The 13383-nt window shown below is 35.3% G+C and overlaps 1 protein-coding gene across 5 annotated transcripts; it reads left to right on the top strand.

The window, feature by feature from the left end:
• On the top strand, positions 463 to 8718 carry LOC109842908 (factor of DNA methylation 5-like). Of its 5 annotated transcripts, none has more exons than XM_020411821.1 (9): positions 463 to 563; positions 2202 to 2265; positions 3105 to 4014; positions 4361 to 4542; positions 5563 to 5652; positions 5749 to 6036; positions 6124 to 6336; positions 7323 to 7556; positions 8479 to 8718. In XM_020411821.1, exons 2-8 carry the CDS (start codon positions 2212 to 2214, stop codon positions 7551 to 7553), a joined length of 1968 nt encoding a protein of 655 aa, XP_020267410.1. In that variant the 5' UTR covers positions 463 to 563; positions 2202 to 2211; the 3' UTR covers positions 7554 to 7556; positions 8479 to 8718. The 5 variants fall into 5 exon arrangements, with proteins under 5 accessions (XP_020267410.1, XP_020267414.1, XP_020267412.1 ...); XM_020411823.1 differs by having other exon boundaries at positions 464 to 563; positions 2202 to 2248; XM_020411824.1 differs by having other exon boundaries at positions 464 to 563; positions 2197 to 2248.

Genomic DNA, 13383 nt, shown 5'->3' with positions numbered 1-13383 from the left:
TAATATTAACCTTGGAAAGATTTTAACAAACTCGTACTTTAAAGGAAGTATGATATAAATTAAATATAGATATAAATTATTTAGAAATTATCCAACAACATTTTATTAAGATATTCATTTCAAAAAATTATTTCCAGTTATTCGACAAAAGCTTTCCACTTTTTAAGATAACTCCCCTATGAAGAAATTTTTTACATGGTTCTACGAAGGGCTTCAAACAAAATTAGTCCCCGTACTCGTAGGCTTCTATCCAGTAGCTTCGGCCTTACGAGCGACAAACTGGATAAATCAAAGCAGGTATTTGTGAAGACGCTGAAGTTTTCGACACATCACGCGTCAATTTTCGTGCGCCCGTATCATGTGACTGGTGCGCTGCACGTGCCGCCGATGTCCCCCACCACCCGCCTGTATGTTTCCATCGGAAGTCGTATGAAATTCCAAAACAATTAATAAGAGGCGCTAAACTCCAAAAATAAAAATTTCCTTTTTTAAAAGCTCTACCTTTTCACGCTCTTGCGCCGCAAGGAAATTTTCTACAGAGAGTGGAGGGAAATTTTTTTGAGGTAAATCTCCCTAAAAATCCCTTTTTTTTACTTTGTTAATCGAAAAAAAAACACTAGTGATTTTCTTGCATTTCCTGCAAAAATCTCAACCATCAGTTCTAAATATTGCTTTCTTTCTTTCGGAGCTAGGGCTGTTTTTATCCTCAATCTTGTTAAGTTCTACGATCAGAGATGTCGATAGAAACAATAGAAGAAAGAGAATGTGTCGAAGATGTTAGAAATAGACCTGTGAAATTTTCAAATGTTGTCGTATTTTGCTGCGATTTCTTTTGTTTTGAGCGTTTTACTATTTGCATTGGAGTTAATGGCGATTTCCGACTTTTAATGTGTTTTTGTGTAGTTTTTTAGTGCTAATTTTGTTTTTGTGCGGCTGATTAAATGATAAGCAGCTTGCATGTTCGTGAAATTGGGGTTTTAGGTGACAGAAGCATTTTGGATGTTCTTGATTTCTGAATGCTGCTGGTATTGTGAGGGTTGACAGCCAATTTTTTTTTTTTTTGGATTCAGTGAATGAAACAGTAGATAAACTTTTTTTTTTTTTAAATTGTTAGCCTTATTGCTTTGAATGAACTGCTCACTGTTAGTGAAGATAATATTATGAATTGTTAGGTTTGCAATGTCCTCGAAAACAGGAAAATTATTTATTTGTTTGTTTATTTTACTTTTGCTTTTTAGCTTTAGGATAGGATAGGATGAAAGCAAGGAGCTCCATCCAGAACTATTTACTGTGTTGCAGTTACTAAAAGTCCAAAATGCATTTGATCTTGTGCTATAATTAACTTTGCATGTTTATATATCCGGGCTTTCCCTTTTCGGAGACTCGGATTAATTGCTGCTCTTAAGTGAGCACTAAAACAATGTATGTAACCATAGTATGACTGTATATAATATGCCTGTGGATCTGTTGGACAGCACTGTTATTACTGTTTGAGCTTCTTAATTCAGGTGCTGTCGTTGAGATTGTGATTTTGGGTAATCCACATAATTAGCACCATTTCATAATAATTAGGCAAATATGTATTTGGTTATAAACAAACTCACAAACATTATAAATTTTAAATGTATTTGTTACAGTAGGAGCTTAACTTTTATCATTGTCATATAATCTAATTGTATATCTATTTCATTTTTGGTTATTGATTTTGTTCTTTCAAACAAGGTCTGTGTCCAGGTTGGTTTTGGCTTGCTGCCTTATATTGTTGAATGATGTGAGTCACGTGACAATTGTGAGCCAAGGTTGATTGTGGTTATTTGGCCTAGGCTTAAAATCGGAATTCAACTTCTATTGATATTGTCGAGAACAGCTTCTACGCGTTTGAATTTTCTCGTAGAAATGAAATGTTAAAAAGGCAACCATTAGGCATTTTAAGTTTGCATGATTTCAACATGTGGCATTTGGTTTGCCTTGTAAGTCATAGGTATAATAGCTCTGTTGGAGGATTGCTAGTCAGGTCATCCACCTCTATTCAATGTTCACTAGCTTTTAGTTCATAAGCTCTTCTTCCTTGACCGTAACCACTTAAATTGTCTTATCTGAGTATGCTTGCATCTCCTTCTTTCTCTGAGTTTTGTGAGTTAACGGCTTCTATTCACTTTGGAATTAAATGCTTGTATCTTTTTATTTGCCTTGAAGTACAGAAAGAGAAAGATGCATGTAGGAAAACAAAGCATAAGCCCAAAGCCAGGTACCACCAAAAATCTAGTATGAGTCCTTTCCTTCTTCGTACATGTTAGTCCTGATTGGGTTGTGGATCAGATGTTGTTAAATTGCATATTATCTGATATTGTTCTTCCTTAACTGTAAGCATTACTTGCTGAATAAGCTGTCATCTATGTTGGAATAGAATGCAGTATCACTACAGCCACATAATCTTGTGGATCGAAATATTTCATTTCTAAAACTTTTAACAAGAGTATCCTGCTTTATCGAGAGTGCCTAGTTTGATTGTTTCTTCTCCTCAATTAGTATACTGTTGTAAATAAGCATTCCATCGAGTGGTAGAAAACTATTTGAAAATTAAATGAAAATATTCGTCGATTTATTTTGATCTATATATAATCAAAGTATGTTATCTTTGTGCCATTTCTAGTCATTTCCTTGAGACAATTTTCTTGTTTGCTGATAAAGTTCTAATTAATAACAACATTGAGAACTCGAGTAGCTTCTCTGTAGATAGCTATATCTTGAAGTTTGAACAACTGTATACTATGATTCAAAAGATTCTATTCTTTAGTGCTTATTTTTACTCTTGTTTGCTAAAGACAAATTTGAGGTTGACTTGTCTCTCTTGCGTAAAGCTATTCTCCTTTATCAACATTTTTTTCATGTCCAAATAAATTAAGAGCTCTTGTTGGCTGTTGCTTCCTTTCACTTGCTCAGTATTTGCAGTTGCTTTGCTGCCCTTAGTTGCTTTTTCATATTTGACGTCCTTGACTGTAATGCTTTCTACTCAGATATCTTAGTTACTTATTGTTGCTTTGCTGCATTTTGTTTACTGGTTCTACTTAGGACATCTTGTATTTGTTTTATGGTTGTTTCAGCTTACTTTAGTCCCCATGGACAGCTCAGAAGGAGAAGCCTCAAAGATAACTGACTCTGAGATAGATGAGTATGAGGATAAATCATACAAACATATTAAGATGGGTGAACTTAAAGTAGAAGCCTTAGAAAACTCTTACAAGTGCCCTTTCTGTGCGGCTAAAAAGAAACAGGACTACCGTTACAAGGACTTGTTGCAACATGCAAATGGAATTGGTATATCATCTAAGCGTGGAGCAAAAGTGAAGGCCAGACACAGGGCTTTGGCAAATTTTCTGAAGAATGAGGTTGCTGAACCAAACCCATCATTGCAGTTGACAGTCATAACTCCGGAGTCATCTAAGCTGAAGGAGGGAGATGTTTTTGTGTTTCCTTGGATGGGTGTCCTTGTCAATGTTCCAACTGAGTGGAGAAATGGAAGACATGTTGGTGAAAGTGGGACAAAGCTGAAAGAGCAGCTGTCTAGATTCAATCCCTTAAAAGTCATTCCTATATGGAACTACAGAGGCCACACTGGTAACGCAATTGTTGATTTCAAGAAGGACTGGACTGGATTTAAAGATGCAATGGCATTTGAAACTCACTTTGAAGCCAAGCACTTGGGTAAAAATGATTGGCATGAGAAGAAGCAGCATTCGTCGGAGATATATGGATGGGTTGCAAGAGCTGATGATTACAATTCCGGGGGTCCTGTTGGGGAGTACTTGCATAAAAATGCAGATTTGAAAACTATTACTGATCTTACAACTGAAGAGTCTCGCAAAACGGATAAACTTGTAGCAAATCTGGCAAATGAGATTGAAGCAAAAAATAAACATTTACAAGAATTGGAATGCATGTATAATCAAACTAATCTGTCCCTTGATAAGGCGATGGAAGAGAAGGAGGCATTACTTCAAGCTTATAATATTGGTATATAGATCTTTTTTCCCTTCTTTTTTCCCTAAGAGTATGGAAATGCACTGAAATAAAACCCAGCTTGATCTAATTTATAGTTAACCATGCTTTTTGTTAATTGTGTTTATTTTGTTGATGGGACTAGTTTCATGGGACATTTGGTTATGCATCTACACATTTTTAATTCATTTTAACGATCACAACTCAGGTTCTGCCTAAGAAAACTGTTCCCTCATGAGTCGTATATTTACATTTAAACATGCAGTCATTTTGATTTCGAGCAAGTTCATATGTAGTTATGTTTTCTGCAGACCTCTTTCTATAGGTGCTCATAAGATTTGCAATTATTTTGTGATTTCAGAAATACAGAAGATGCAGTGCCTAGCTCGGGATCACTCTCGCAGGATTTTTGAGGAGAATGAACGTTTACGTGCTCAGTTGGATTCCAAAAGAATGGAACTTGATTTAAGATGTAAACAATTGGACAATCTGGTCGCACAGAGTGACAAAGAGAAGTGCAAATTGGCTGTTGAGAAACAGAAGGTAGCAATAGTCTGATGTTCCTGCATGCCTTTAAGAGAGCTTGCAAAAAACTATCATTAGAACTACTCAATACAAAACAAATTTTCATTAACTTCCATAGTTCACTTGATTATTCCTTTTAATCTAGTATTGCCTGCGGATGAAAGAATGACAATTGGTCCAGGCAAAATGAGGATTAACATTATCTTCTTCCTGACAATGAGAGTATGATGAAAAGAGCATCATGCTGTTCTCTTTGATGTATGCTAAGAATTTAGCTTGCAACTAAACAGGCTGAAAGTAGTACCTGGACTGCTTATTTTGTGAGTAAACAGGTTGAATGCTCTTATGTGTAACATCCGTTGCAGAATGAATTTGAATGTGATCTTTTGCATGGCTACCTGCTAAACCATCTTTGTACATATTGCAAAATATAACCTAATTTGATTTAAAGCTCAAGTTTAAGAATAAATGAATGCAACACAACCTTCACTATGCACTCATTTTTTTTACTTGAAAATGTAGGTTTACATCCCCATCATATTTACAAAATTTTGCAATGAATAGTGTTGTCGGTTGAGATTGTTGCAAAGCTTATGGACAGCAGAGTAGTAGCTCTTAGGAACACCTGGAAAAAAATTCTAATGGATTTGACCTCAATATCAAACTCAGTAAAATATATGTTTTTAAGAATTTGCTATTGTGTAATGTTGCTCAATTTCATTTGGAAACTTATAGATTGTGTATAGTTGTTGAATCGAGTGGTCAAACCAACGATTTCATCTTTTTTGTTGTCTAACTTTGAGTGGAGACTGGCTATATAGCATGTAAACTAGTATATAGCAGCAACACATGCCATCTATGATATGTCATGTAACCTAGTTCAAGGCTACTTTATACTAAGTTTAATAAGCTTACATACCTACTTTTACTCTACAGTATCAAGTACACCATCCTAGTCAGGAATATACTTTTTTTAGCAAAAGCTTAACCGTATTATAATCTTTTATTTAAACTTTAATTTTGTGTCCTTCCCTGCAGAATGCTTTGAGGAATAGCTCTCTTGAAATGGCATCCCTGGAGCAGAAAAAAGCTGATGAAAATGTCCTGAAGCTTTTTGAAGTACAGAAGGTTTGTTCTTTTACTCTGATGTTCTATACAGAACTTGAATAGTTTACTAAGCCTAATATTGGTTGAAGCCATCATCTGACTAAGTCTAATGCGTAGAGAGAAAAAGAGGCTGCGCTCAACAAAATATTGTACCTAGAGAAGCAATTGGATGCAAAACAAAAGTTGGAACTGGAGATACAACAGTTGAGAGGAAAGTTAAATGTGATGAAGCATATGGGTGGGGAGAATGATTCCAGCGAGAAGGAAAAAATGGAAGAAATGAGTGGAGAACTACAAGAGAAAATTGAAGAAATGGAGGGTCTGGAAGCTCTTAATCAAACTCTTGTTGTCAAAGAGCGAATGAGCAATGATGAGCTTCAAGATGCTCGTAAAGAACTCATGACAGTATGGACTGTTTTATTTATTTGTCGTTGTGGGTAATTTCTTGTTTTCCAGTGGATAAGGATCTACTAACGTAATCTTCATATATAGGGTTTGCTGGACATGCTGAGCAGTCCTAATTTGATCGGGATAAAGAGGATGGGTGAACTTGATCCGAAAGCTTTTGAAATTGCATGTAGACGAAACTTTGCAAAGGCTGATGCAGATATGAAAGCTGCAGAGTTTTGTTCAGAGTGGCAAGAGTATTTGAAGAATCCAGATTGGCATCCATTTAAAGTAATTGTTGACGGTGACAAGACTCAGGTGAGATATATTATCTCCATTGGTGATCAATTTTAGACTTGCATCAAGTTTTTTTATTTGTAACTTTATATTATTAAATGTCTCTTTTGGCATTCATGATTAGTGATTACACTAAAGTAGGTCGTTAAATTCTTCTGGGTGTGGTAATAATCAAGATCAGCAGATTTTCTTCTTTTTATTATTTGTTTATTTGTTTTCGAGGTAGCTGCAAATTATTCCATCAAGAGACTGAAGTATCTTATATTACAACTTAGTGTCCTGAGCTTGCTTTGTTCGGTAAATGGTCCGAACATATCCACCCATATTCCATGACCTGCTACAGAAACCTCAATGCTATTGCTTGTCTTCTATATTAATGAGTGCTTTAACTAGTTTCATCTGTTCTGAGTATTGTAAGTTGGAAACTAGTTAAATGTTTCTTAGCATGCTTGCATAAATAACTGCTTACGTTAACTAGTTTTATCTGTTTCTGATTTATTTTTCATTAGTGTCTTTGGATTAATATGCGGACAATTTCATGGCAATTGGAAAGAATGTACGTTAGTTGTCGTTTTGTTTGTTTCTTCTCTGTGTTTCTAGTGTGAGACACCTTTTCAACATGAAACTTTATACGTTGATTATGAAATTCACTTATGCATTTATTAGCATATGCTTTGGGGTTTCTTGATCAACAGCTTTATCTTCTTTCTGCTGCCTCATGTTCTTTCATTCAATGTCTAAAATAAGGGACATATTCAAGTAGGATCCAACTTGAAAACTAAAGAGTGTAAAGTTACCTTTTATAAAATGTGAACTATGTATGATGCTTCTTCTTCCTTTTTTTCTCCTTTCTAAAATGACAGGATATTGCTTTTTTTTAGTTATATATGTGTGTGGGTCTGCATCTGTATGGGAGTGTGGGTGTGTTTTTGTTGGGGTGGACGAGTGCATTTGGCTTTGCAAAACTGTTGTATTATTGAACTATGTGGAATGGGTATTTTGTGCAGGAAGTATTGCGAGAAGATGATGAAAAGCTGGTTTCTTTGAGAAAAGAGCTGGGTGAGGAGGTCTACAATGCAGTAACAACTGCCTTGATAGAGATCAATGCTTACAACCCCAGTGGCAGATACGTTATTCCAGAGCTCTGGAACTATAAAGAAGGAAGAAAAGCAACGTTGAAAGAAGTCATTCAATATATACTGAAGCAACTGAAAGCATCGAAAAGGAAACGAACTTGACTGGTAAACATCTTAGAGCATCTTGAATTCAGCTAAATGAAGTTTTCTAGAATATTTCCATTTTATTTTCTAACTTAAACTACTGCTTGTGTTTAACAAATCTGATAAAAGTCATCTGTGCTCAAGTTCCACTTTAGGAAGTTTCCCTTCCTGTAAGTAGACACAAACTGAAGTTGTGATAAAGAAACAAGAGTAGTGCCTTAACATCTTGAAACTACAAAATGCATTATGATATTAATAGGGATTTATCCTGGTTCCCCCTTCAATTATTAGAAAAAGTGAAGATCAGGAAACCATTTTTCTCAGTTAATCTCATGCTGTTCTATGAAAAAATATGTAACTATTTTTTTCCCCTCTGGCAGCGAAAAGTATGAACCCCTTTTTTAGGGGAACAAACATATGAGCCCTTGTTCTGAGTAAATCTGAAACATGTATCTTTAATAAACAACCAAGTGTATGTGTTTCAAATTGGAAGAATGTATATACTCTCTGTCTCGCTAAGTAGTTCATTTGTAATGGAAAATCTTAATGGCTTAGGATTAGGCATTTGTTGTTATTAGCTTCTTCACATAGCATACGTTACCCTTTTTTCACTTGCTGCATCTGCTGACCATAAAGTTAGTAGATCATCTACCGTTTCCAATGAAGTTTGGTTATAATTCTGATGTTAAGGTAGTACCCTGCTGAAAGTGGAGTTTTATGTCGCTGTGTTTGTTAAATCTTTTTCATTGAATTGCCTATTATGAAAATAAAATAAAATGGTTTAACAATCATTGCAAGGGTTGACAAATATATGCATATAAATGTCACTCGGGAATAGTAAATTGTTTGGGCAGATCTAATATTCTTCGTCAGCTACTAAATCATATAATTGTGCTTAATATTTTGTTGGATTCTAATCCTTTCTCTCGCTTTGCTCTGATAGTTGAACTGGCTGATCCAGATGTGCACATATTATCGTCTTCTATGAAGGTAAGTGGATGGCTAAGTAGCCATCTCGTCTGCCCTGAGAAAGGCAATCCTTAAAGTACACTTGCTCTTTTATCAAAGTATATATAAAGTTTAGGATGATGTAAAAAGGTAGTAAATAACTCCAAACGCTAAGGAACTTTACATTTTGACTCCTTCCAGTTGATCTAATGAATTCTAATGTGGTTTCTTGACATGCGTATAGCTTATTTCTGTTTGTTACATTTTCATGTTGTGGGAAAAGGATTATGGCTGTAGACTAGTTTGAGATGAAACAAGTATGTGCTTGGGTTTTTGCTATGGATATAATGTGGCACTCCAATGTCATTGTAGCGTTGGGCTTTATGTTGGGGGTCGGCTTTAGTTCTGATTTCTTTACGTGATGTTAGGAACTTTTATACATGTGGGAAAGATTGAAGGATGCAAATTTCGACATATACGTTTACAATTGTTTGTTTTACAAGTTGCTCCTTAACTTTCTATGTTCAAAAATTCTTTTGTTGCTGCATATATTTTGATATTAGCTCTACGTCTATGAAAAGAAAGACATAATGACTGAGAACCCCAATTCTCGTCACCGGTGTCTGGGAATTTATGTCTTTTTTGCCCCGGTCACAAAGATGGAAGTTGTAGTAGTTGTACTTTGGTTCCCAGCGGTGACGTAAGTTTGGGATCTGTTTTTTGGGGTTTTTTGCTCTCTTTAGGTTACTGTTTTTCTCGCTTTTGAAATCCAAGAGGTGATGGGATGGAAGGAAAAAAGTGTTTTCTCAAGCCGGCAGAATCGTTCCCATTCAATCTATCCTGTCTACCTCATGCAATAAACTTTGATCAAATATACAGATGTTTTTGGCGGAATCATGATACAACTCAAAGGAAAGCCACTCTGGTTAAAGATACAGTGATCTGCTATTTTGTTTTGGTAGTAGTTGATAGCTTCTTCTTTGCTTTGGGAAAGGATAATCCTATGTTGTGGAGCAGGAGTTCTTTTGATTTGTAATTTTTGTTTGAACTAGAGTACACACTCTTGGTTGGGGGTGTGTATCTGTTTGTAACAACCAAGTTTTATTATTAATTTAGCTGGCTGAATTACTGTTATGATTAACAGTAATTCATCCTTTTTCTCAAAAAAAAAAACTCAAAGGAAAGCCCATTTCATTCCTTGGAAGAAGATACAAAGACCCTAGTAAAGTTCTGGTGCATTTCTCCCCTGCCCTCGGCTTCGACATCGTGGGGGAATCATTCTGAAAGGTAGGAACTTGACCAAAATTGGTTGTCCTTGGATTGTTGGCGATGGTGGATGTATTGATATCTTTAATGACTTATGGTTGGCTAACCAGTCCAGTCATCCCCTGAGGCTGAGACCAGACACTTTCCCCCTCCACATCTCCATGGTTGAGGACCTTACTGATCCTGACACCTGCTCTTGGAACGTGGACTTAATTTCTTCAATTTTTTATATCACCATCGTCGGTGAAATGCTTCGCACGCCTATCCATTGATGTCCTGTTCCTGGCCAATCTACATATACGCTTACTTTGAAAGGTCTTGTTTCTCCTCTAGGCTTTATATAACCTCCTCTGGATGCGCTCTCAACTAGGGGTGCATTCGGTCCGGATACGGCTCGGATATGATGCTTACCATATCCATATCCGCTTACCCATCTCGGATACGGATATAAGAAAAATTTATAACCATATCCGCTAAAATCGGATACGGTTACGGATATACCTGCGGATATATAAGCGGATATGCATGCGGATACAAAACATTTATGAGAAAATTAGATAGTATTGAGAAAAACATAGTTCATGTGATGCAAAAGAGTTCGTTTAACATGTCCATTATAACTGAAAAGTTGAGATTAGACAGCTTGATCATCAAAATTAACCACAAATCCATAATCTAAGAATCGAAACTATCGTAAGAGTATGACTAATATATATTCGGATATTTCGGATACGGATACGGATATTTCACTACAAAACCATATCCATAACCATATCCTATCGGTTATAGATTTGAGTAACCATATTCGTATTCTAACGGATACGGTTACGGATATTTCCTGGATACGGATACGGTTTAGCACCCTTACTCTCTACTAATTGATAGCTCCCACATCTCCGTCGTGGGGGTTGTTTCGAAATTATTTAAAGCTCAAAGTCATCCCACCTCGGGCGCGGATGTTCATTTGGAGAGCTTTAGACAAATGGGCTGCCCTTTTAAGGACTCTTTTGTGATGCTTGGCATCTCGATCGACCCCCTTTGCCCTCTCTGTAGTTTGGAGATCGAGACTCTGGATCGCCTACTTATCACCCGTCAATTCTCCCGCTCCATTTGAAACCTGACCGAGATTATGACTCCGTCTCCGGCAATATCCCTTGCTTCTTGGTTTGACCAACGGATGAAACCCACCCCTTCAATTCTCCTATCAACTGTACCCTTGCAGTTGTTTTCGCGGCAATAATCTCACGCTGGCTGAAGAGTATACCTGCTTACATTCCTCATGCATGATGAACTCAGGACCACTTTTCAAGATTAATATATATCTCGCCCTTCTCTTGGTCTACTACTTATTTTAACATTGTGAAATTAAATGTTGATGCAGCTGTTAGGTAAACAGATTGTCTTGAGCTTGTGCTCAGTAATGTATGTGCTCACAATTTAGTCCAATTTGTTTACAGATATAAATGTACTTTTTTGGATTCAGATCATATTTGTACTCAAATAAATCTTGATGCTTTGTAATAGAATCTCTTGGTTTCTAAAAAAAAAAGAATGAAAAAAGGAAAAGAAAAGAAAAAGGAAAGAAAGAACAAAAAAATTTTGTTTTAGTGATAAAAATGGGTAATAGTTGTACGTTGTATGAAGAGCATGTTTGATAATCTACATGATATGAAGAGCATGTTTGGTAAATGGTCAAAGTAGTCTTTGAGATGTTTGACTGGCTTATAGTATTGATTAGCTTATAATCCATCAAAAAATAAGTTAAAAGTACTTAGCTTAATTTTGGAGGACTACAAGTAATGAGGGTTGAGCAAAAAAAAGACAATTATATTCCTTATGATTTCACAAAATTCAAGGTCTCATTTAATAACTCATCACCAATCTCATGTCCTCTTTGATCATTTTGACAATAATAAAGGATTATAATCATCCAATTACCAAACACTCTAGTGTTGAAAATAGATTATAGCGCATTGAAATTATCAAACATTATAGATTATAGTCCACTTAGATTGTACGCCATTTGTGTATTATAATCTAAAGTTCCTAAACATGCACGAAATGTATCTTCTATTATCTGTTTAATAATATTGTAGTGGGACAATGTTATAAGAAAATGAGCGAAATGAGACTCATAAGTGTTCTCCTTTTCTTTTATCAATTTTATGTTGATAAAATCTGGAGTTTATTTTAGCTCAACATGCACTATTCAAGAGCTCCTACTTCCGCTAAAAAAATTGTATTTCGTGGAACCCCAGAGAAGAAGTATTTCAAGAGAGCATGCAATCGCTAGCGAAATTATATTTGAATGGCAAAATTATCAGATTAGTATATTCTATTACTCCGGTTATGATATGGTATTTTTTTTTGTGGATCACTTTGACAAATACCTCTATCCTTTGGCTGGAGTTAAATTCCTGCCAAATATGGTCACGTGAGGTGTCACGTGCATCCGACGTGATTGCCAACGTAAATGGTAGTTAGGATCAATTAAATGGGCTGAAAAGGAGTTTTTGTCAAATTAGCACTAAAAAATAGTTACGATTAAAATTAGAGGTGTCCATCTAATTCTTAACGTTAAATTGGTCAGGGTAATTATAACTGGAGATGGACACATCTTCAATTTTAGTTGCCTTACCCAAATTAACCTTAGAAAGAAGAAAAATATTCTCAATTTGAACCCTAACTTGAGCAAAAAACCTCATTTCAGCTCATTTTAATGATTCCAACCGTCATCCACGTTGGCAATCACGTTAGATGCACCTAACTCTATTTGACCAGAAATTCGGCCCCAGGAAAATAAAGATGTATTTGTCACCGTAGTCCACAAAATATACCATATCACCATCAGAATAAGAAAATATAGCAATCTGTCACATATGGTCAACAAAATATACCAATGTAGTAATTTTACCTTTCTTGAATTACTAATGTGCATCTCATGCAAAGCACGACTTTAAGCACTGCATTTTGAACTCGCCTCCTTCTAAGTTTTAATACATTTGATTTAATTGTTGGATGCTTAAAATTAGAAAGCATATCTATCATTATATACTTAAAGAAAGATCCAATTTTTAATATATTTGATTTAGAAATCATATCTACTCCTTTATATTTAAAGAAGGATCCAAGATTTAATATATTTGATTTGCTACACTGTTTACGATACATCAAAAATATTGTAGTATAAATAGTAACTTCAAGTACGGTTTACGCTACAGTAAAAGTACTGTATCATGAACAATATGATTTACTGTTCATACTGCAATATTTGCTATAATATAAACAATAATTCTTTGGATTCTGTTGATTACCATCTACAAACAAAAATCTACTGAATAATTAAAACACATAATAATCACCATAAAAAACAGATATGTGCTATTTAAACATGTATGCAATCTTGGTTATAGACTAACAGTAGTCGCTTCATCAGAAATATTCTAACCATTGTCTAAAATATCAAAACCTCGAAAAATTGATATAACTGTCTTCTAGTGTCCTCTCTTAACTTTGCAATATTTTACAACAAAACAATATCACAAAACCATTTACACAATTTTACGAAAAGTATTGCAAGGATCAATGGTGTTATATAACTCGACAAAATGCACAAGCAGCTCATATAAAATCC

Source organism: Asparagus officinalis, chromosome 5 (genome assembly GCF_001876935.1).
Source record: "Asparagus officinalis chromosome 5, Aspof.V1, whole genome shotgun sequence".
Classification (NCBI taxonomy): Eukaryota; Viridiplantae; Streptophyta; class Magnoliopsida; order Asparagales; family Asparagaceae; genus Asparagus; species Asparagus officinalis.
The sequence above is the reverse complement of the archived record's forward strand: the minus strand, read 5'-3'. Positions and strand labels throughout refer to the sequence as shown.